The sequence below is a fragment of the Lasioglossum baleicum genome, chromosome 8 (assembly GCF_051020765.1).
Source record: "Lasioglossum baleicum chromosome 8, iyLasBale1, whole genome shotgun sequence".
Lineage (NCBI taxonomy): Eukaryota > Metazoa > Arthropoda > Insecta > Hymenoptera > Halictidae > Lasioglossum > Lasioglossum baleicum.
Genome location: NC_134936.1, coordinates 6,179,639 through 6,204,582, shown reverse-complemented (window position 1 = coordinate 6,204,582; position 24,944 = coordinate 6,179,639). Strand labels below are relative to the sequence as shown.

Genomic DNA, 24,944 nt, shown 5'->3' with positions numbered 1-24,944 from the left:
AGTTGACAAAACATCATTTTTTAAAATTTTGTATGATTACTACCAATTGCAATCTTAATAAATTTTTGTTTACTTATTCTCTAGCGAACTAGCCGGTCTAACATCTTTAAAAAATTCAAGTCCCTTGGACCAATTTCTAAAAAGTTATGCGATTTTTAAGGGTGTCCACTTAATATTGCCGCTGACTGTAAGTGCTGAAAAATGTTACGGTTAGTTTACAGAAATTTGTTTTATGGTTGTTTTAAAACTTTCATCTATCAAGCATTATTTATTATCGTATTCCATCGCTCAAATAATTTTTAAATGCGTGCTTCGGAAAATTTTTGTGAATTTTATTTTAATATCGATTGTTATGATAAGTCGAGGATCAAAAGGATATAAATTTCAGTACAATATTTATATCTAGAAAGTTATTTTTAAAGGCAATATTATATACACTTTTTTTCTCTCAAGAAGTTATTAACGAAAAAAACACGGACCAATTAGAGCGCGGTTACGGCAAAAGGACAAAAAAAAAGAGAAATACACATCGCGGTAAGTGCACAATTCTTTTTGTACATTTAAAGGGGCCTATTCACGATCAAGCATGTTGCGCAACAATTATTGCGCACCATGACGTTGCGCAAATCCAAATTGTATTCACGTTGACACATAATTTGAGCAATCGTACAGTTTTTTCACTCCGTAGTGATGAGACTCGTCCGACAATATTTGTGCAACACTGCCATTCGCAGTACACATCGTTGTGCAAACCCGTTTGTTGTGCACAAAATATCAGGAAATTCTGCTTTTACACAACAGGTTGCGCATTTAGTCAATCACTATCATTCGCGATCGATCATGTCGCGCAATATGCACTGTTGCGCAACATGATTGATCGCGAATTGGCACCTTAAACCACATTAAACTTCCAACAAATTAGATATACAGTGGCCGAAATTTCTATAAAGTCACTGTGTTTTGTGCCCGTGCGAAATCAATACGGGCCGGTTTATGTACTTCTTTAAGGCCTGGTTTACGTTGTATTTCTGTCCAGAAGAATTTAAAAGTTGTTGCACACGTCTTGTTGTTACTGGGAGCTCCAATTCAGCTCGAAATTGTGCTGCGTTTTTCCTTTCCTTAGCTGCAGACCTCATTAATATTAAATGTTGTCTCTTTGACTATTTTTTATTACTACCTCCAAGATGATTTTTTTCGTAATTTTCACGTAAATTGATATAATTATTAATCACAGTATATGACCGATTAGTTTTCTTAGCAATTGCGCGATTAGCGCAGCCCATATCTTTATAAGCATCGATTGATGCTTTTTCTTCACTTGTTAGTACTTTTCCTCTCGACATTCTCATACACGTGAATCAAATGATAACAAACAGGATTTCTGTGAGTTCTAAAACTAATACTTCTAGAATATTCGCAGTTTTCCGTAGTTCTCTGCTCAGAATACAAAGAAACACTAAGTGACTTTATAGAAACTTCGCACTTGTGTTCTGCACCACACAGAAAAAGATCAAAACAAACGTAAATAGTAAACATAGCGGTCTATAGAGTACGCAGTCCCTCTATCCGAGTGTCTACAAGGCACAAGACCAGATACGATAAATCAACACAAAAATGGTGATATTTTTAAAATATCTATGAAAAAGAAGATGACTTTATAGAAATTTCGGCCACTGTATTTAAGCAATCAGGGTTGAAAAGCTTTCAGTTAAAAACGAATCAATAAGAAACACAAACTATTTACAGCTACAGAGAGCACGACTTGTTGCTTCTAATGCTCATGAAAAGTTTGTTTATAAACAGAAATAAAGTTGACAATCATGACATTGGTGTTTCCAGTGCATCAATATACATAGAAGAAAAGCACTGTGCCAACCAGGGTTACCATATTCTAGTCTCGCAGAGCCCCTTACCCTTCCGTCCCTCGCCAGGGGCCGGCTATCTGGGGGGTACGGTGGATGCTATGCACCGGGGCCCTGTGAGAGAGCCCCAACATGATCAAGAACTAAAATAATGTTATTTTTCTGAAGTAATTAATGTATTAGCAAAAACAAAATCACGCGTTAAATAAACATGCATTAGTAATATATGTATGTATGTTAAATGCTTTCGGCGCAACGGTTCGATCGTTTACCTATTACTAATTATGAAGCAATTTTGCTAATTATCAAAGAAAATCAACGTTTCGATCCTAGTTTGGATCCTTTTCAAGATTTACAGTGGGTGTAGAAAGTATTCGTACACTGATAAATTTCAAACAAAACTGTGAAATTGTTGTTTATTAACTATTTTTTCTGTAAACAATGAATACGTACATATTCTGAGATGTCTATAGAATAGATACAATGCAAAAAAAAATTAATTTCTTGATTAACTTGCGAATGTAATAAGGAAAAACAAAAGATCGACTGAAATACACCAGCAAATAGTATTCGTACAGTCTCTAACTGTTTACAATTTGAGAAAAAAAACGTAGTGTAAATTAATGTGACATTAAAAAATTGTTAACTAGTATTTGGTTGGATAGCCTTTGGCCTTTATAACCGCTGCAATTCTTCTCGGCATTGAATTTACTAAATTTGAGGTCACGTGTTGTGGAATCTTGTTCCACTCTTCCTTCAGTGCATTTTTTAAGCTCTCTTTTGAAGAAATTTCATGTTTTCTGATCTGTCGTTCTAAATAATCCCACAGGTGTTCTATAACATTGATATCAGGAGATTGTGGCGGAGTTTTCAGATACGCCGGTGTGTTATGTAGTATCCACATTCTGGTATTATACGCAGTATGCTTGAGATCATTATCGTGCATGAAAACGAAATCATCTTTAATATTCATTCTCTCTGCACTAAGATCAAGATTACGTTTCAAAATGTCAATATAGACCCTGTGGTTCATTATTCCATCAATAAATTCTAATGAGCCAACACCAGCTGCACTCATGCAGCCCCAAACAAGTACTGAACCTCCACCGTGTTTGACTGTAGGTTTTAAGTTTTGTGGTTTCAATTCTGTATTTTTTTTTCTCCAAACGGTACAGTGTCCATCAGACCCAAAAATGTTGAATTTACTTTCATCTGTGAAGATCACTTTATTCCAGTACTCCACTGGTGTAGTTACATTATTATTTGCGAATTCCAGTCTTTTCTTTCTATTCGTTTCACTTACGAAAAATTTTTTACGGGCCACCCGTCCGTGATATCCTGAATTTCGTATAAAACTGCGCACAGTACTAGCAGATACGTCAATGTTTAAATTATTTTTAATGTATTCAACTATTTTTATTGCACTTATTCTTGGATTTGTCTTTACCATTCTAATAATAACTCTACCAGTGTATTCATTGATTTTTCGTGGACGTCCACTTCTTGATTTATTTTGTAGTCTTTTTCGTAGCCCATACCTATCAATTAAACTTTGTATAGTAGATCGAGGTCTACTTACAATACGCGAAATTTCTGCTAAACTTTTACACTGTGCAAATTAATAATAATTTTTCTTTCTTCTATCGTTGTTTCCGCACGTTTCCGTCCCATTTTTCAACGATAACTTTGAATATTTCAGGATTTTGAACTGCTATTGATGCCAACAACGTTTCTAAATATACTGAGGAGATCAATCATACTTACATCGCAATTTGTTTATGTTTACATGGTATGTTTACGTTAAGAACTGTTCCCTACGCAGTTCGAATTAAGGAGTGTACGAATACTATTTGCTGGTGTATTTCAGTCGATTTTTTGTTTTTCCTTATTACATTGGCAAGTTAATCAAGAAATTAATTGTTTTTTGCATTGTATCTATTCTATAGACTTCTCAGAATATGTACGTATTCATTGTTTACAGAAAAAATAGTTAATAAACAACAATTTCACAGTTTTGTTTGAAATTTATCAGTGTACGAATACTTTCTACACCCACTGTATTTGTAGTTTTTCGCCATCCATGATAAATATTTTTTTGAAAAGGATCCAAACTAGGATCGAAACGTTGATTTTGTTTGATAATTAGCAAAATTGCTTCATAATTAGTAATAAACGATCGAACCGTTGCGCCGAAAGCATTTAACATTTATTAACAGCAAATACGATCGATAGAAGAAACATATTTATTAGTAATATGTGGTCGTGTTTGTAATTTTTTTACTTTACAAAAAATTTAGGGCCCCAAATGGTTTGTTGCACCCAGGCCCCTTTATAGAGAAGGCCGGCCCTGCCCCTCGCCCAGCTGTGCTTCGGAACCCGCCTTTGCTTCCCCCACTCTTCCTACTAACGCTGACGCGTACCGTACGATGGACAACACCGCAGATGGCAACCCTGGTGTCAACTTATACGGTGTTCCAACCTTCACGACAGTCCCTTAATATTTTGAATTAGCATAACTCGTTTCGTCTAGCATCTAACAGAAATAATTTTGTATACTTTCATACGCTGCTTTTCTACGTTAGAAGAGCTGTCGTCTAGGAGCACATTCGAAGAGCATTGGGAGAGTTAAATGTCAAAACAGTTCAAAACACCGGTGACATTTTCTTACATTCGGATTGTGCAACGCCTTTTTCTCAGGGCTGAGCTTATTTTATTTTAACTGACATTATGCAGCCAATACCTGAATCTACATTATCGCATTACTGTCAATGTCGAGATGGGGTAAAGAACGTGTTGGATGCTGCCGCTATGTACTGGCACAGGTCTGGTACTTAGAATTTGACATATACAGTGACTCCCACTAATATTCGGACACTCTTAAAAAGACCATAACCTTCTTAATATTGGAATATACGACTTGAAATTTTTTGAGAAGTTAGAACAATTGATTTGCTACACAACGCGACAAAAGTTTTTGAAGAAAACTGCAAGTTGTCGGAATTGCAGAGAAAATACTGATAGTTGTATTTTTCAACTTTTTTATGTGGGCTTATATGGAAAATTTAGATTATACGTTTTGTAGATCTGTGTCAATTAAACATATTCTGAAAATTTCATCAAAATCGGTCGACGTTGTAATGAGCTACAAACGTTTAAAGACGGTAAAAATTGCAGTTTTTCACGATTTTCGGCCTCCAACTGCAGCAATTCTAAAGATTCTTACATCTTTCATTGCCTGTCGTTTCTTCCCGCATCAACCGATTACTATGAAACTTTCACAGTGCATATAATTGACAAAGCTCTACAAAACGTATTTTTAAAAATTTCAATATAGGCCCGCATAAAAAAGTTGTAAAATGCAACTTTTAGTATTTTCTCTACAATTACGACCAAAAGTAATTTTTTAAAAAATTTCTTCTCACATCCTGTAGTAAACTAATTGTTCTAGCTTCCCAAAAGAGTTCAAATCGCATAGTCCAATATTAACAAAGTTATCGTTTTTTTGAGAACGTCCAAATATTAATGGGAGTATCTGTACATACAGTGAATAACGAAAGTATTCGAACGCCCTTTAAAACAAAATATCTTTTTCATAATTGTACCAAAGGACCTGACTTTTTATAATTAATTAGAAGCATTGGTTTAAGAAATGATATGTAAAAATGATTTTCCGAAAATTATAATTTACAAGGTTACATGCAAAAATAAAAAAGGCATTTTTTAACACTTTTTACTTGGGTCCTTAATTAAAATTTAAAACATGTATTGTAGATCTATAGTAGTTGCACACATACTGAAAGTTTCATCGAAATCGATTAACATACAGACGAGCTACACAAGCAGTTAAAAATGGTAAAATTCGTAGTTTTATACGACTTTTGATCAATTTCTGCTTAAAATCCAGAAACCTTGTTTTACTTTCTTTTGAAACCAACAGATTCTGAAAGAAGATCTCAGGAATCTCCCATTTACGGATTTTGAAGGAATTTTGAGATACCATGTATATTAAATCAGGTATGCAATGTGATCATCAATTTTTTAATGTTCAGGCAAATACAACGATAGCTTGGTTGATTTTAATTATTTTTGTCATGAAATTTTCACCAACATGTCCGCGTCGCTTTTCCGGTTAAAATGATACCCAACATGGTACGGTTTGGATCCCATCTGTTTGTTTAATTCACGATTTAGTAGATCCTCGATTATCCAAACTAGTCAGTGAGATGCGAGTGTTCGGATAATGGAGACTCTACCGAATCGTACACTAAACGAGTAAACGGTATGCGAATTGGATCATGTTCGGATTCGTTTGAATAAGAAAAACGTCAGAAATACATCAGTAAAACAGTCACAAACAAACAATTAAGACAGACTAAAAATGTTTTGTCATCGTACTTCCACCAAAGATTAACTGAAGAATAATCTCCTTCAAATGTCACCTTCGTTTCTCACAAAAATTAAGTAAATATAGAAAATTGACATAGGTTATGTATAGTGTTGCCAGGAAAATCTACTACATACAAGTGCACCATGTTTTATGTTTTTTTGAAAATAATTTCTGTTCACGAGAAAAGCGCTGGTCCACTTTACCGTAAATACCCTGTATATGAAAAAGTCAGTGCATGTTCCATGAATACGAGGTAAAGTAGCAGTTCAGGAGATATTTCAATTTAAATAACTCTAAAACACCATTACTGTCGTACTAAGACGTTAGCGTTTACTTGCTAGTGTAAATTGAAGAGTTGAAATTGAAATTGAATAATTGACGTTCAAATTGAAAAATTGACGTTGTAATTGAAAAATTGACGTTGTAATTGAAAAATTGAAATTGAAGAGTTGAAGTTGAAGGGTTGATATTGAAATTGACGTTGAAAATGAAAAATTGAAATTGAAGAGTTGCAATTGAGAAATTGAAGTTGAAGGGTTGAAATTGAACAATTGAAGTTGAAATTGAAAAATTGACGTTGAAATTGAAAACTTGAAGTTGAAATTGAAGTTGAAGGGTTGAAATTGAAAAATTGAAGTTGAAATTGAAAAATTGACGTTGAAATTGAAGTTGAAGGGTTGAAATTGAAAAATTGACGTTGAAATTGAAGAGTTGAAATTAACGAAGTGAAATTGAAAAATTGAAGTTGAAATGGAAGAGTAGAAAATTGAAATTGAAATGGGAGAGTTAAAATTGAAGTTGAAATTAAAGTTGAAATGGAAAAAATGAAGTAGAAAATTGAAATTGAAATGGGAGAGTTAAAATTGAAGTTGAAATTAAAGTTGAAATGGAAAAATTGAAGTTGAAAATGAAGTTGAAGAGTTGATATTGAAAAATTGAAAAATTGACGTTGAAATTGAAGAGTTGAAATTGACGAGTTGAAGTTGAAATTGAAGTTGAAGGGTTGACATTGAAATTGAAGTTGATATTCCACATTACCGTAAACACCCTGTATATGGAAAACTCAGTGCATGTTCCTTGAATACGAGGTAAACAATCATGAAAGTTTGAAATGGAACCACCGTATATCCTGACGAAAGAAAAATCACAGAAATCAGCTTTATTGTTAGCGTTTTAGCCATGCTCCCTTTAATCGGCAAGCTAATCGGCCCCGATAAAGTGTACGCAAGTGCTCTGTGTCGTTTTACAATTGTTCGTGTTTGATCGGCGCTGGGTTATACAGACTTTAACGGAGTGACTTTGTGCAAATGCATCAGCTGTTGCAGCAGTGTAGCAAGTAATTTCGATACGCACCAAGCATCGAATGATAATTTCCAAAGTGAACCACGCGTTACACGTGTGTTCGAGGTAAAAGAGCACAGGGTACGAATCGACGTCGTCCTTGTTCCAAGTCGATTCCGATCGCAACAATTCCGCATGCCGTTGATTGTTTCTCGAGCGTTTCGTTGTCGTGTGACTCTTCAGGCAGAAACAGAGAACCGAGAGACAGATGAAAAGTATTGAAACACAGGCTATACACTTCGCCGTGACGGATGAGTATGGCTCGTCAAAAAGAGCCCAGATCCTTGGCCGTAGTTTTTGCCATCTCGATAAGGTCCCTCTGTTGTATTCCTCCTCGTAGCCGAAAAGCCGCGCGATTTCCTCGTCGCTTAGCTTCTCGCCTTCTACATCGAGCTTGTCGAGTATTGCCAGCGTGGCCTTGGTATCCCTGTGGATGCTGTACGTACTCCAACAGCACGGTTCCACCTGAAAAACGTAGACAGTTTTAGAAAAATCGTTGCACGGCCGGAGGACACAGCGAGTGCTCAAATTATTAGAGTACTTGCAACACTAGGGTCCAGTCAAATACAGTAATGTACCATTCTAAGACAAATTTCGGTTCTGTGTTGTCACATAGTATATCGGAACAGGACACTATTTTTTTTTGGCTTCGACGACCGCGCCGAACGTAGGAAAGGACAGCATGTAAACACGGACCGTCCGCGTCCGGCCGAAGACGCAACAAAAAGTAGCGTATCGGTGAGACAATACTATGTAGTAATAATATTGAAACTTCTTTATCTTCTATTTATTTGTAATGAAACTTAACCAATATATTTGTGAAATTTCTCTGATTATAATAAAATGACACCAAATAATACAATTTTACCCATATTTACAGTGCATGTGTAGCATAATTTATACAGGGTGTCCCAAAATTCGTGAAAATCCCGAAAGGGGGTGGTTCCTGAGACCATTTCAAGCGACATTTTCCTTTGCAAAAATGTTATCCGCGGCTTTGTTTAGGAGTTATTAACGAAAAACACGGACCAATCAGAGCGCGCCCAGGCCCGGCGCGCCAAGCCGCGCCGGCAAGCGAGTGTCGCGGTACGCCGTGACATCGCATCGTGACTGCGCGGCGACCCAGGGCGCGCTCTGATTGGTCCGTGTTTTTCGTTAATAACTCCTAAACAAAGCCGCAGTTGACTTTGGTGCAAAGGAAAATGTCTCTTAGAATGGTCTCAGGAACCACCCCCTTTCGGGATTTTCACGAATTTTGGGACACCCTGTATATAATTTATCATATATGCATTTAACACATGATATACAGGGTGAGTCCGAAGAAACAGAACACTTAAATATCTCCGTTACTTTTCGTTGTACAAAAAACTTCTTAGGATAAAGTCACACTGTTTGAAGGGCCACATATAACGGTGTAAGGGAAAAAATTTTCGAGATAATTTTTTTATGAGATTTCAAGGTCATCGATATTTTTTAAATGGAATGAGGTATTTTTTAATACACCAATCGATGCAACTGGACATTCGTTATAAAAAAGTACTAACCTATGTATTTCGAAAAGTTCGTAGTTCAGGAGATATATCAATTTAAATAACTCTAAAACACCATTACTGTTGTACTAAGCCGTTACACAAGTACCTAAACGATAACATCAATTTCAATTTCAATGTCAATTTTTCAATTTCAACTTCAATTTTTCAATTTTATTTCGTTAATATCAACTTCAATTTCAATATCAACCCTTCAACGTCAATTTCAATATCAACCCTTCAACTTCAACTCTTCAATTTTAATTTTTTAATTTCAACGTCAATTTTTCAATATCAACTTCAATTTTTCAATTTCAACTCTTCAATCTCAATTTTTCATTTTCAACGTCAATTTCAATATCAACCCTTCAACTTCAACTTCAACTCTTCAATTTCAACTCTTCAATTTCAATTTTTCATTTTCAACGTCAATTTCAATATCAACCCTTCAACTTTTAATTTTTCGATTTCAACTTTAATTTTTCAATTTCAATTCGTTAATTTCAAATCTTCAATTTCATTTTCAACGTCAATTTTTCAATTTCAACTTCTCAATTTACAGTAGCAAGTAAACGTTTACGTCTTAGTACGAAAGTAATGGTATTTTAGAGTTATTTAAATCGAAATATCTCATGAACTACTAACTTTTCGACATACATAATTTAGTACTTTTTTATAACGAATGTCCAGCTGCATCGATTGATGTATTAAAAAATACCTCATTCCATTAAAAAAAATATCGACGACCTTGAAATCTTGTAAAAAATGACCTTGAACATTTTTTCCCTTACACCGTTACATGTGGCCCTTTAAACAGTATAACTTTGTCCGAAGAAGTTTTTTTGTACAACGAAAAGTAACGGAGATATTTAGGTGTTCTGTATCTTCGGACTCACCCTGTATATCACCGAATAATTTATGCAGATTATTACGGAATAATCAGAGTGACATAACTGTACCAATAAATTGCTCGCGCATTTGATAAATCATCACGCAAAGCCCGTATGCGAAATAAATAATGTATTGCTTAAATTATTTTGATGAACACAGTGGTAACTATGATTCTCTTTACACTTCAAGAAGTTATCTAGTAACGGATGGGACAAATATTGACAGATTATATTAAAGCATGTAACGACCTAACAACATTAGCTGGCCAGTAATCTGAGGAAGTTCATGTTTCTACAGTATATGGTACGTCGTTAATGTAAAACAACCGAACTTAGTTTACGAGTAACCACACTTCTACGTGTAGATGTTATACATGCTAAACATTTATAATTCTACAAAGCTTGAACAACAAATTTTCAAATTTAACTTTTATTAACCCTTTTAGTAACTCAGAGTCACCACTAAAAATTACTATACGCACAGTTTTTGAAAAACATGGCTTTGAAAAAAAACCATATTTTTCAACTTTAAACAAATATTGTGATGTTATTATAAAAGATATTGAATTGTTCTTTATAGCAAAACATTCTGTAGACTTTCCCGAATACAGTGATATCCAATATTAATACATTATGATTGTTTAAACATGTTTAAACAATGATTAAAGAGGGAGAGACTCCACTTTTGCACCAATTTTTGAGGATATTTTTCAATTTATCTCAAAAAATAAGGGTCCAGCGGAAAGTCGAACTATACCACGCGATAGAGCAGACTTTTATCTTGAGAAACCACGCTTTCAAGTTTGTAACATCGACGTTTTTTTCGAACCAGAAAGCAAAATATCTGCGCCCGACATGAGTAGTCACCAGTGGCGCTCACCACCAGAACGGTCGTTCGCCGCTCCATATCCCGTTGCTGCGCCGCACTATGGGCCAAACCGACGAAATCTGTGTCAAAATCAGAGATAGAGAGATGAAATCTTTTTAAAATGAAAGCTGAAACTTTGCAGAATATTGTATAATTATGGAGATTGTGGTACGAACGTTTTTTAACCTTGAAAGAATTCGTTAAACTTGCAAAATTTCAAGAAAATTGTGGTTTTTCCAATACCACGCGCCGAAAACATTTTTAAACATGCTATATATCATTTCCCGCAGATTTTTTCACGCTGATTTTGAAATCTGGTTTCAAAATTTATCTACGACCTCAGGATTTTGCAAGAAATCGATTTTTGTGAACACAACTTATGAAATCATTTTTTCGTTGAAATGATTTGGTAACCCACTAGTTTGAAGGAATATTGTATTCTCATATATAAAAGACATTAAAAATAATCATAATGAAGTATTTGAACGTTTACTTAAAATCAGCGTGAAAAAATCTACGGGAAATGATGTGTCGCATGTTTAAAAAAATTTTTTCCGCGCGTGGTATTGGAAAAACCAGAATTTTCTTGAAATTGTGCAAGTTTAACGAATTCTTTCAAGGTTAAAAAACGTTCGTACCACAATCTCCACAATTATCCCATATTCTGCAAAGTTTCAGCTTTCATTAAAAAAAATTTCATCGCCATATCTCATTTCTATCGAAAGTTCTTTGATTTTGACTCAGATTTCGTCGGTTTGGCCCATAGTGCGCCGTATCCCGTCCCGAGCGCCACTGGTGGAAACTCATGTCTGGTTCGAAAAAAACGTCGATGTCGCAAACTTAAAACGGGGGTTTTTCAAGTTTTTCAAGCGAACGACCGTTCTGGTGGTGAGCGCCACTGGTGACAACTCATGTCGGGCGAAGATATTTTGCTTTCTGGTTCGAAAAAAACGTCGACGTTACAAACTTGAAAGGATGGTTTCTCAAGATAAAAGTCTGCTCTATCGTGTGGTGTAGTTCGACTTTCCGCTGGACTCTTATTTTTTGAGATAAATTGGAAAATATCCTCAAAAATTGGTGCAAAAGTGGTGTCTCTCCCTCTTTAATCATTGTTTAAACATATTTAAACAATCATAATGTATTAATATTGGATATCACTGTATTCGGGAAAGTCTACAGAATCTTTTGCTGCAAAGAACAATTCAATATCTTTTATAATAATATCACAATATTTGTTTAAAGTTAAAAAATATGTTTTTTTTCGAAGCCATGTTTCCCAAAAACTGTGCGTATAGGAGAAAAATTAAGGACAGATTCGAAATCAGCGCAAAGAACTCTATAAGAAGGACCCAACAGTATATTGAAATTATTAAAAAAGTTGAAATTTGTTGGACAGTGTAATTAGACTGCGGAACTTTATGCATTTATAGGAAAATTGACTAGATGAAATTCAAAATTGTTGTAAATTTTAAAAACTGCAGCTGTCAATATATGACTTCTTCTGTATTAAAATCATTAAGGGAAGAAATAGCATTCAATTTGGTTTCTATTTCCTACAATCGATGCAGACAATTTTTACTTTGCATAAAGATCCGTAGTCTAATAATCACGATTGCGTAGCTACAACTTAATGCCGTCGTTTTATTGCAGATACACAGTAAGAAAATTATGCCAAAGTAACTAACAGAAACATAAATTTCACTTTGTCCAGCAATGGTCCTACTATTGGAATTTTTTGGAACTGCGTCTGCTAAAAATTCTCAAACGGAATCATAAAATTAAATATTCTCTTTCGAGGATCAATGCGAGTCTTTTAAAGGAAAAATACTGCTCGTGTAAATTTTTTTGTTAACGCTTGTTCTACTTTCATAATAACTTACAATGTAGATACACAGTGGCGGGCGAAAGAAAGTTTCATTAGTTATGTATAGGATAAGTACCACGATTCTTACAAAGTGAAATTTTATTCTAAAGCAGCAATGAATTTTTTATAAATATGTGCATTTCGTGGAAGCGAAGAAAGTACGAAAGGGAATAGAAAATTGATAGTACATTTACAACAATTGAAGATACTGGATAGAGGAGAGAATATTTAATTTTACATTTTTGGGATTACAATCTTGATATTCAAATATTTTCCTAAATTCACTGCTTTGTATGACCTCCGTTGTCACATACGATTATCTTTAGAGTTGCAACAATTACAACTTCTTTGTCTGTAATCATTTCGCAGGAGAGGGAAGAAAATTCATATTTATTAAATTTTCTATGATCAAAGAGAGCGGATCTTTATGGAAAATAAAGATTTTCTACCTAATTTGTAGCCAACTGGAGTGAAATAGAAATTCATTTTCTTTCTTAATATGTTTAACAGGTCGACGATAATATAACAGTGATTTTAAATTCTTCTAATGTATTCACTGTGTCGAATTACATCGATTAATTAACTTCCCGATTTTATAGGGAAGTTATTGTAATGACCCCGAAAATTGAAAATCGATTTTTTAGCAGATCTTCACGTTTCATGGTCATTGCAGTCATTTTAGACTATTTTCAGCAAAATGTTCGTATATGTGTGTGTGTGTGTGTGCGCGCGCGCGCGCGTATGTCCGTTTCTATGTAATCAAATTTTTCCTTAACGTTTTCAGAAAAAGTAACAACGCGATCAGGATGATGAATGATGCAATCGATGTGCCCCGCTGTAACTTAGAGCTGATTAGATTTTGGTCCATTTTGGTCAAGTAGTTTTTTAGTTTTTTTCGAAAGAAGTTCATTCAACAATGCAATTTATACGAGAGAACAGAAAGTTTCCACCGAAGAAACAAACGTAATTAAACAAAAAAAATTTTTTTCAATTTTTTTAAAATTAAAAAAAAAATTTTTTAAATTTTTTTTGTACCTTATGATGATGTTTCCGCTTACAATAATCGAAAATTATCCTAATGCAAGAGTGAGTTAATCATCTCTACTCCCGAGAATACATTTTCAAAGAATATCGATGAAAGTACAAAAAAAAATTTATATTAGAATCTTTAAAAAAACAATCAGTACAAAACGAATTATTAACTGAGATTAAATTGAAAATTAATATAAACTATATGATAATTATTAATAACATTGATGTTGAAAACGGATTGGTTAATGGAGCACACATGCGGAATATTAAAATTTATTACTTTTCAAGAAAATACTAAAATTCCGTCTACATTGTGGTTAGATTTTCAATTGGCCAGAGTAGGAGTGAAAGTAAGAACTCGTTATCGTGATTATATGAAAAATGCAAATATTGATCAAAATTTTACACCAATAATAAAAATATCGAATCAAGTAAATATGTCGAGTGAGTAAAAATATCAAATCACACGTAGTCAATTTCCAGTGGTTCCTGCTGAAGCGATTACGATTCATAAAAGTCAGGGACAAACATACGAGAAAGTATGTTTGGATTTTAAAAAATCAGAAAGGCGAACTTTACAAATGTTGTATGTAGCACTGAGCAGAGTTTCAAAATTGAGCGCGGTTTATATATTTTGGGACAATTTAAATTAACAGTATCGAAGAAAACCAAGATCAATACTGCAAACCCGGATAATGATGAGTTGTATCGTTTGCGAAAAACTAATTAAGACAATTTATTTTGCAACATTAGTATGCTATATCAAGGAACCAAACGAGCAACGAGCCTACGATGTTGGTTTAATGCGACGCTATATAGCAAACATTTTGATAAGTAGAAAACTATTGAATTTCCCTGAAAACGTATAATCTTCTTAAAATGTACACTTAATAATGATAATAATATACTGCAACTAACGAATCGGGAAGTTCTTTGTGTGACTCTGGGAGAGTCACACACCAAACAACATCCGTACCACTAACCCTCTCGCGAGCTCGCAAAGCGAGCGAGCTACGACAACCCTACTTGCGAAGCTCGCGAAGCGAGCGAGCAACAACACCCCTCTAGTTTTTGTTATAAATGCATAAAATTCGCTGTCTGGTGATTAAGCAATTTTTCCTAGTATAATTGATAGCATATATCTATAATAAATCTTTCCACTCTTATGAACAATTGTTTACAATCAACTAATTTTTAGATTTATCGCCTCCTGTTTGTTTAACGTTAAAATATACAGGAAGGATTTGGGCTGTTGAACGGAATGTTGAAACAGAGCAGCGAAACGTGATGTTTCGTGTTTTTATTTGTTACATACAATATCTTTGGTATTAATGCAATATCACAATTCCTGCAACTGCATGTTTTTAAGGGTCATCAAATTGGACAGAATATTCTGAATCCGAAGGGAGGGTTCAGCCAGGTTTTCTCATTAATCCCAATACAGCTAAAAACAAGTAAACAATCTGGACATATTTAGTATCTAGTTACACACATAAAGCGACTACATTTTAAAACTTAATGGTAACGGACAGCAATTAAAATGTATTAATGGGCCAATTTGCAAAGGCTTTTATCGACGGTGTTATATGATACTCCCTTTTTGTTTTATTGATTACATACTTTCCACTAAGCACACAGCTCAAACTAACACAAAGTTCAAACCTCTAACTAATAGCTCCTTTTCTACGTCTAGTTACACGCATAAAGCTACTACATATTAAAACTTAATGGCAACGGACAGCAATTAAAAAGAATTAACGGGCCAATTAGCAAAGGCTTTTATCGACGGTGTTATATAATACTCCCCCTTTTTGATTTATTGATTACATACTTTTCACTAAGCACACAGCTCAAACTACAGGATGACATGAAATAACGGAGTTAATCATTTCTAATTATAATTCTGTCAAATTGACGAATTTTGAAAAACCAAATAATAACGACCATAACATGGACCTTTAGTATTCATATGTATATTTAAGAAGTTTCGAAATGGCCACCCTTTGCGCCGATACAGAGGCTCAAACGTGTCTTGAAATTTTCGGCAATGGGCCGCAGCTCTTCTGGCGTCATTCGGTCCCACTCCTGGTACAGAGATTTTTTCAATCACTCCAAATTTTTATGGGGCCGAGCAACAGGCCCCGGTCTCCAAAAATAAAAATAAATTTTTAAAAAATACCACGTTTTTAAAATGGACTAAAAAGTATAAAATAATTTTTCCTAGCACCGTACAGATTCCTAACCACGTACAGATAATCCTGAAAATTTGTGATTGTGAATTTTTAACAGCTACGCAAATACTTGTAAGATTTAAAACGAAAAACGTGGGTATAATAAAATTTATTTTTATTTAAATAATTATTTTCTGCTTTTTAACTTCCCGATTTTATAGGGAAGTTTATAGCCGTGTGTACCACTAACCCTCTCGCAGGAGCAGTCCCCTAGTCTTGTATGTGTGAAATTTTAGAATCGATTTTGAACATTTTGATGAGATTATAACAGAGAGATGTAGTAAATTTCAGACGGTATTGCGACGCGCGCGCGTCATATCGAAAACAAACGCCTGGTAAAATGTCAAAGATGAAGGTTCGACGGAGAATTTCGGTGTAACTGTTCTTTCGCTCTGTGGTATCCTCTTTTATTCCACTCTACGTTCGGTAATTATACGCAAGGTCGGGTGATCAGTAAATAACAACACAACAGTCTAACCTGTACCTCGCCGTGCGGTGCGTTCTCCCTTCGATCTCTCGATCAACAACCTCGCGGCTATGGGAAACCGGGTCCCCACCACCGTACCCTTAACACGCCGCGCCGCTCGGCACATCTTTATTATACATATACAGGGTGTCTCAAAATTAGGTCCGGAGCCGAAAATGGGAGGTTCCTGAGGTCATTTCAAGCGACATTTTCCTTTGAAAAAATGTCGTCCGCGGCTTCGTTAACGAGTTATTAACGAAAAACACGGACCAATCAGAGCGCGAGCTAGACGCGTGCAGCCCGGCGCGCCGGCAGCCGAGTGTCGGTGGCACGCCGCGATGTCGCAATGAACAAAAGTTTCTCGATGATGTGAATCCTCGCCAATTTCGATAAGCTTTGGATATGTTGTCAATACCATGATTCTGAACAACATTTCCCTTTACAGTTTCTGTCGATCGGCTTTAGTTTACGATATTATTGTAAAAATTTGTAATTGTAAATCGAACGATGTACTATTTTCTATCCGATTTCAATAAGCTTTGGATATGTTGTCAATACCATGATTCTGAACAACATTTCCCTTTACGGTTTTTGTCGGTCGGCTTTAGTTTACGATATTATTGTAAAAATTTGTAATTGTAAATCGATCGATGTATTGTACATACTATCTCCTCGCCGATTTCGATGAGCTTTATTTCAAAGGAAAAAGATATTTAAAACATCGAATTTATAACATATTTCAAAGTCATCGAAATCGGTGAGGACCCATATCATCGGCAACTTTACCCGAACGATAGAAGAAGCACAAACTTATTGAATTAAAAACTCACTTATTCAGCCGTAAATCCATTTGACTACCACATACAACCACCACACTTTCACATAATTGTTGAACTCGTAGCACACTTTTATAACTCGTATCGATATCGAACGAAATTACTTAATCCGACGCGGAAAGAGTTCGATGCTCTTCGCGATGCCGCGCGAAACTGTGCTCTCCCAGCGTACAATGTATTCGATGAAGGCGTCGTTTAAAACAAATGAAATCGTTTCCAAGGAGATATTGATTTTTCGAGAACCATATGGCATTGATTTTTCTAGAATCATATGATTCTCGAAAACACCGATTCTTGACGAACGAACGATGCCATGGACGAGATATCTCGTGTATCCTTATGCACACACCGCTAGATCACGTATACGTACGCGAGGACTGCAAGGGTCCGGGATTAGACTTCTGATTTCTCAATAATGCAAAGACGGGGTTTTTTAGTAGTCAAAACCGCTAGACGAAAGATCAATCTAGGATGCGATCATTCTCAGAAGTCCTATTTTTACGATTACGAGCAATGGTTTTGCAATATTCGGCTGCATGTTGTCCGTCGAAGAGGCTAGAACGCCGCACAGTGGGACCTTTCGTCCAAATCGGAGACAAAATCAAAGAACTTTCGGTAGAAATGAGATATGTAGAGCGATGAAATATTTTTTAAATTAAAGCTGAAACTTTGCAGAACACGGGAAAAATAGGGAGATTATGGTAAGAACGTTTTTTAACGTTGAGTACTAAAAAACCCCGTCTTTGCATTATTGAGAAATCAGAAGTCTAATCCCGGACCCTTGCAGTCCTCGCGTACGTATACGTGATCTAGCGGTGTGTGCATAAGGATACACGAGATATCTCGTCCATGGCATCGTTCGTTCGTCAAGAATCGGTGTTTTCGAGAATCATATGATTCTAGAAAAATCAATGCCATATGGTTCTCGAAAAATCAATATCTCCTTGGAAACGATTTCATTTGTTTTAAACGACGCCTTCATCGAATACATTGTACGCTGGGAGAGCACAGTTTCGCGCGGCATCGCGAAGAGCATCGAACTCTTTCCGCGTCGGATTAAGTAATTTCGTTCGATATCGATACGAGTTATAAAAGTGTGCTACGAGTTCAACAATTATGTGAAAGTGTGGTGGTTGTATGTGGTAGTCAAATGGATTTACGGCTGAATAAGTGAGTTTTTAATTCAATAAGTTTGTGCTTCTTCTATCGTTCGGGTAAAGTTGCCGATGATGTGGGTCCTCACCGATTTCGATGACTTTGAAATATGTTATAAATTCGATGTTTTAAATATCTTTTTCCTTTGAAATAAAGCTCATCGAAATCGGCGAGGAGATAGTATGTACAATACATCGATCGATTTACAATTACAAATTTTTACAATAATATCGTAAACTAAAGCCGACCGACAAAAACCGTAAAGGGAAATGTTGTTCAGAATCATGGTATTGACAACATATCCAAAGCTTATTGAAATCGGATAGAAAATAGTACATCGATCGATTTACAATTACAAATTTTTACAATAATATCGTAAACTAAAGCCGATCGACAGAAACTGTAAAGGGAAATGTTGTTCAGAATCATGGTATTGACAACATATCCAAAGCTTATCGAAATTGGCGAGGATTCACATCATCGAGAAACTTTTTTTCATTGCGACATCGCGGCGTGCCACCGACACTCGGCTGCCGGCGCGCCGGGCTGCACGCGTCTAGCTCGCGCTCTGATAGGTCCGTGTTTTTCGTTAATAACTCGTTAACGAAGCCACAGACGACATTTTTTCAAAGGAAAATGTCGCTTGAAATGACCTCAGGAACCTCCCATTTTCGGCTCCGGACCTAATTTTGAGACACCCTGTATAACTGTGTACACCACACGCTCGGTAAACAAACGTTATAGTATAATCAGTGTTGGGCAATAAATTTTATTTAAATAAATAATTATTTAAATAATGATTTAAGGTAAATATAGCCATGAGGGGACCAAACTCGGATCACCTTCACCTTGACATATGTTGTCAAGGACACCATTGTGAACAACTTTTCTTAATAAATTATCCGTCGCTCGGCTTTAGTTCCCGAGATATTCGCGAAAAAAGCGTGATTCGAGCAGCTAGTTTGCTTACGAGCTACCACACCCACCCATCACGGATCACCTTGACATTGACATATATTGTCAAGGACAATAGTCTGAACAACTTTTGTCATTACATCTTCCCGGTGCTCGGTCGTAGTTTTCGACATATTTGCAAAAAACTAAGGTGAAGTGCCTTATGCCTGGACAGCATGGTTTTCTATTTTAAATTTTATCACTTTAAATAAACAAAAATAATTCTTTAGGTTAACCTAACCTAATCATTTGGTTTTTCAAAATTCGTCGATTTGACAGAATTATAATAAGAAATGTTTAACTCCGTTATTTCTTGTCACTCTGTAATATGTGCTACTATCCTCTAACTACAATAGCTCTTTTTCTACGTTCGGCGCGGTCGACGAAGCCACGAAAGAATAGTACCCTGTCCCGATCTATGTCACAACGCAGAACCCAGAATTGACTTAGAATGGGACATTACTGTACACTCCGCGACAAAAAGATAGCACACTATCCAATTTTGTTAATTTTCGCAAATATAGTTGAATCATCACTGCATTGAATTATATATCATTGCTCAGTTAGTAACAGTACAATTACGTTGTATTCAATTATTTCTAATAGTGAAAAAGATAACTAGTGAAAAAGAAAGAGAAACAGTGACTGCGACAGTCGGAAAAAATTCAAAACTTATTGTACCGTTCATCAATGCGATGCTAACTTTTTTATTTCCACAATTTTCTTCTTACACAACCTTTCCCAAGATATTTGTCACATTTTTCTGGTTAAAATGAGTCGTTTATAACCTCGAACGGGCTGTAGCTCCGTTAATTGGCAAAATTCAAGTCTAATCCCTTGAGAACATATTTTCGATATGTTAAGTTGTTTATGTAAAAATATGCTATATATGTATAGGTGAACAATAACTGTGTTACGAGCCATGGCCGCGAGCAGCACAAGTGGCCGGCGAAGGCTTGCAACCCTAGGAATATGATATCAATTTGTTAGGAACGCAGACGAACCCGTTGCAAAACCGGGGAGCTGCTAGGAGGTTGTATAATAGCACAGACGAACCTGATGCGAAATCAGGGAGCTGTTAGGATGCGGACGAATCCAATGGGAAACCGGGGTGCCGCTAGGTTGGATAAATCTCTGTTTGGACAATTGGAATGTCGCGCAAGAACCTGATGCTTAATCAGGAAATCGCTAGGATAATTAGTAAGCCTCGTAACTAGTATAATTTAGTTAATACAATCCGAGCGGTAAGATTGTATCGTGTGGGGACGTTCAATTACTTGATTAGGATATTGGACAATAATTATGGGTTTAATGAATTTGAGTTAATTATCAAAAACACAAATATATTCTTACTATAGAATTCGTGTTACAAGTGTGTTTGTGTCGCGAATGGATTGAATTTAGAATAGAAAGAAATTGGAAGGAGATATTACCTAAATAGTCCAGTCGCCAGGTACTTTTACCTGGAAAATATTCCGAACTTAATGAAATTTTGACACGTCATGTAGGGGTACTCTGGGGTGTCGAATCTGAGTTTTCGACCTCGAGGACACTGTGCTAACTTGGGGAGGGGGAAAAAACCACGATTTTTATTACCTTGTTTTGGTTTTTCGCCTATTACTCAAAAACTGTGGGTCCCATGAACTTTTGTCTTCCATTTTTGGAAAGAGCATTAAATTTCCTTGAAATTTCACTGGTCAATCATTTTTTTCGACCAAATAGGCACCGAGAAACAGGCGTTCAAAATTAGGAAATTAAGTGGCAACTGACGAATATAGGGAAAGACGGAGCAAATTACACTGTCCAACAACAAAAATGTTTCCATATAACTGTTGGGTGTATCTTATAGAGTTTTTAGCGCTGATTCCGTATCTGGTCTTAATTTTTCTCCTACACGCACAGTTCTTGACAAATTTGAGTTTGAAAAAAAACACGTTTTTCGACTTTGAACAGATATTATGATGTTATTATAAAAGATATTGCATTATTCTTTACAGCAAAAGATTCTCTAGAATTTCCCGAATCCAGTGATGTCTAATAGTAATACATTATGATTGTTTAAACATGTAAAAATTTTGAACGCCTGTTTCTCGGTGCCTATTTGGTCGAAAAAAATGATTGACCAGTGAAATTTGAAGGAAATTTAATGCTCTTTCCCAAAATGGAAGACAAAAGTTCATAGGACCCACAGTTTTTGAGTAATAGGCGAAAAACCAAAACAAGGTAATAAAAATCGTGGTTTTTTCCCCCTCTCCAAGTTAGCACAGGGTCCTCGAGGTCGAAAACTGAGATTCGACACCCCAGAGTACCCCTTAATGACGTGTCAAAATTTCATTAAGTTCGGAATATTTTCCAGGTAGACGCCTTTTTTTCGACCTGCCGACTGGACTAAAACTAAATTGCACGGTGTTGACGCACTGGCAATGCGGGGGACTCGGAGCAACCTTATCACTGCCTAACAGATTTTACACCGAACTCGCGGAATCTGTACGGTTAAACTTTAATTCAAAAGGAACGAACGTCCGATCTCACTGGTAGTTGACTTCCGAGATGCAGCACGACGCGACACTATTCGTGATTACGACAGTACTAGCCCACGAGAGTAGAAATGTAAGGGCTTATATAGCTCTGCACTGACGGGTGGTACTTGTCAGTACCCTTCAAGTGAACATTCGTATTTTGTTAACGACCAGTTGGTCGTGCGCACGTTTGGGCCCTAAACTAACCTAAACAGTTATGTAGATTTATCTAGGGTAGCTCTGTTCGTTTATCTAGGACGGTTCCTGCCAGAGATGATATTGAACACAACTGGATCGATACAAGACAATTCGTGTCTGAAGTAGAAACAATTCTTGAAATAACCAAGAACAAATCTTTGTCCTATCACTTGTGCAATTCATTTTTCAATTTTCTAAGATTATTTTTAAATAATTGCATAGAATGTCTTAAGTCAGTATATTAATCACTATAATCACAAAATAGATAACGGTGCAAAGGGTTAGTTTCGGATTTTTTATCAAAGATATTTTTATAGTAAAAAAATAGCTAAATAAATATATTTATTCGAATTCATGTTATAATAATCGCGCAAAATATAAGTAATGGTAGACTTGTTATTTTTATTGTTAACTATTCAAATTAATCAATGCATGTTTAGATGTGGATATAAATCAATATGAATTTGGCTACAGCATCTTATGTTTCTTAGTGTTGTGCACATTTAAGTATAATCTTCCATCTGAAAATTCCTTGTTAGTTAAGGTTATTTCTAGGAGCTGAGTGTACGAGTACTATTTTGTCTCTCTGTTAAAACCATCTGTGCAAGCAATAAAGAAAACAGCAGACCTGGTTCGAATCCAAACCCCAAAAATCGAGTTCCTCCTCGAACAGCGGCCCGCAGACATCTGTCGGATAATGGAGTTTTCCCGTGCGATAGTAATTCAATACTTGCGCAAAAACGCCTGGATGGCGGTCGTAAAAGTACTCGTTTAAAACTGGATCGTAATTGGCCAAAGCTTCTGTCAAACGAGAAAGTCTTGTCGCTGGTATTTTCTTGAGCGTTGATTTATACGTTTCATGTCGTATGCCGCCGACATTCAGTATCACTCTGTCATTCCACCTGCCGTCATCCAGTTTCCTCATCCTCCTAGAGATCTCTTGGTTCGCATAATCGAAGGAAGAGGGAAAAGCTCGCCAGCAGCACTAATGCGAGGCTTCGGAACAGCAATTCCTGCAAAAAGGAACTGGTATAAATATTTTATTTTCATTCGATCGAGTCGGACATAATTTCAAATGTAGACAAGGTGATGGCTGCTCTTTTCCTTACATAACCAGAAATTTTTGCCTTTTTCCTACGTTATCCAATAGATTTGGACGAGAAGATGCGAGAAATCCAAGTTTCGATCCTGGAGGAGCAATGGTTCAAAAGTTATAGGTGTTTAAAGTTGAGCGATTTCCAGTGTTTTTGACAGGTTAGCAGCGCGCGACTACACGCAACATGGCGATGGTAACCTGTCAAAAACACTGGAAATCGCTCAACTTTAAACAGTTATAACTAGACTCCGGATTTTATGCATTTATAACAAAAATAAGCACGTGCAATTTAAAGCAGTGAAAATATGATAATAAAAGACTTTAAGAATATTAATATGTTATTTTCACCACATTAAAATTATTAATGAAGAATATAATATTTAGTTCCTGTGCGTCTTGCAAGTGTGATGCACAAACTTTTTATTTTGCGTAAACATCCGGAGTCTACTTATAACTAGACTGCGGATCTTTATGCGCAATAAAAATATTCCGCCTCGATAGTGGGAAGCAGTAGTTAAATGAAAATTCATTTCATACCTTAACAATCACTTTACGTAAAAAACAACGTAACAATACTCTTAGATTTTTCATATTTTTCACTGTTCTATGATTCACCCAGTTAATTTCTTCATAAATGCATAAAAATCCGCAGTCCACTTATAACTTTTGAATCATTGATCCTCCTGGCTCAAAATTTGGATTTCTCGCATCTTCTCGTCCAAATCTTCTGGATAACATAGAAAAAAGGCAAAGATTTATATGAGAAAGGAAAAAATTTTTGGTTACGCAAGGAAAAGTTTACACAAGGTGATTCCCAAGGTTATTTGAAATAATTTTTTCCTTTACGACAATGTTCTCCGCGGCTTCGTTCAGAAGTTATCAACGAAAAACACGGACCAATCAGAGCGCGGCTATAGCTGACGGTGCCGCTATAGCCACGCTGTGATTGGTCCGTGTTTTTCGTTGATATCTCCTTAACAAAGCCACGGGGAATAATTTTGCAAAGGAAAAAGTTACTTCAAATAACATCAGGAATCACCTCTGTCAAAGAAATTCAACATTTTTGGGACACCCGGTAGATCTAGTAATTATTAGATTGTGGATGTTTATGTTACGTAAAAGCTTTATGAAAGCATTGCGAGAAATTGGAGTCCAATGTTCTATTAATTTTTTAATTCTTCTGATGGTTTTACTGTGTTTTATGCTTCACACAGAGATGGTTTCATAAATGAATGTGCAGTTTGGTAATGACAAATGAATGTGAAATATAGGCTATCTTTGACCGAGATAAATTTGGAAAATAAAACTGGGAGTTATTTCTCATTTAACGTAATGTATTAAAAGAACCATTTATTTTGGAATATATCGCTTTTTGAGAGAAATGAGAAATTTCTGAATGATCATATTATACTGAATGTCTAGAATTTCTTCCAAAATTCTTATCTGGTTCATAGAAATGTTATTATTAGATAGAAGTGCAAATACTTTTATTTTTAAAATGGTACAAGGTGTCATGCTAACAATTTTTTGTAGTCCAAAGCCGAAATAATTGATCTTAGAAATCTTTTATACATTTTATTCTATATTTTTATCAACATATTTTTTATGAACTCGCTCCAGAAGAAAATGCAAACTTTCTAACTTTCAATTTGTTATCGAAAAGAGGACAAACATTTATTTCCATTAGAATAATAATAATAATTTACTTCCATATAA

At 35.6% G+C, this 24,944-nt stretch overlaps 1 protein-coding gene across 2 annotated transcripts in view; it reads right to left on the bottom strand.

The window, feature by feature from the left end:
* Positions 1 to 24,944, bottom strand: part of LOC143211319 (potassium voltage-gated channel protein Shaw) — a 68,906-nt gene that overhangs the window by 27,999 nt on the left and 15,963 nt on the right. For both annotated transcript variants that reach the window (XM_076428851.1, XM_076428850.1), the window contains exons 2-3: positions 22,761 to 23,145; positions 7,603 to 8,055 (exon numbers count right to left, since the gene is read on the bottom strand). In XM_076428851.1, coding sequence (XP_076284966.1) covers positions 7,603 to 8,055; positions 22,761 to 23,057 — 750 coding nt within the window. In that variant the 5' untranslated portion in view covers positions 23,058 to 23,145. The remainder of the gene's footprint in view (positions 1 to 7,602; positions 8,056 to 22,760; positions 23,146 to 24,944) is intronic.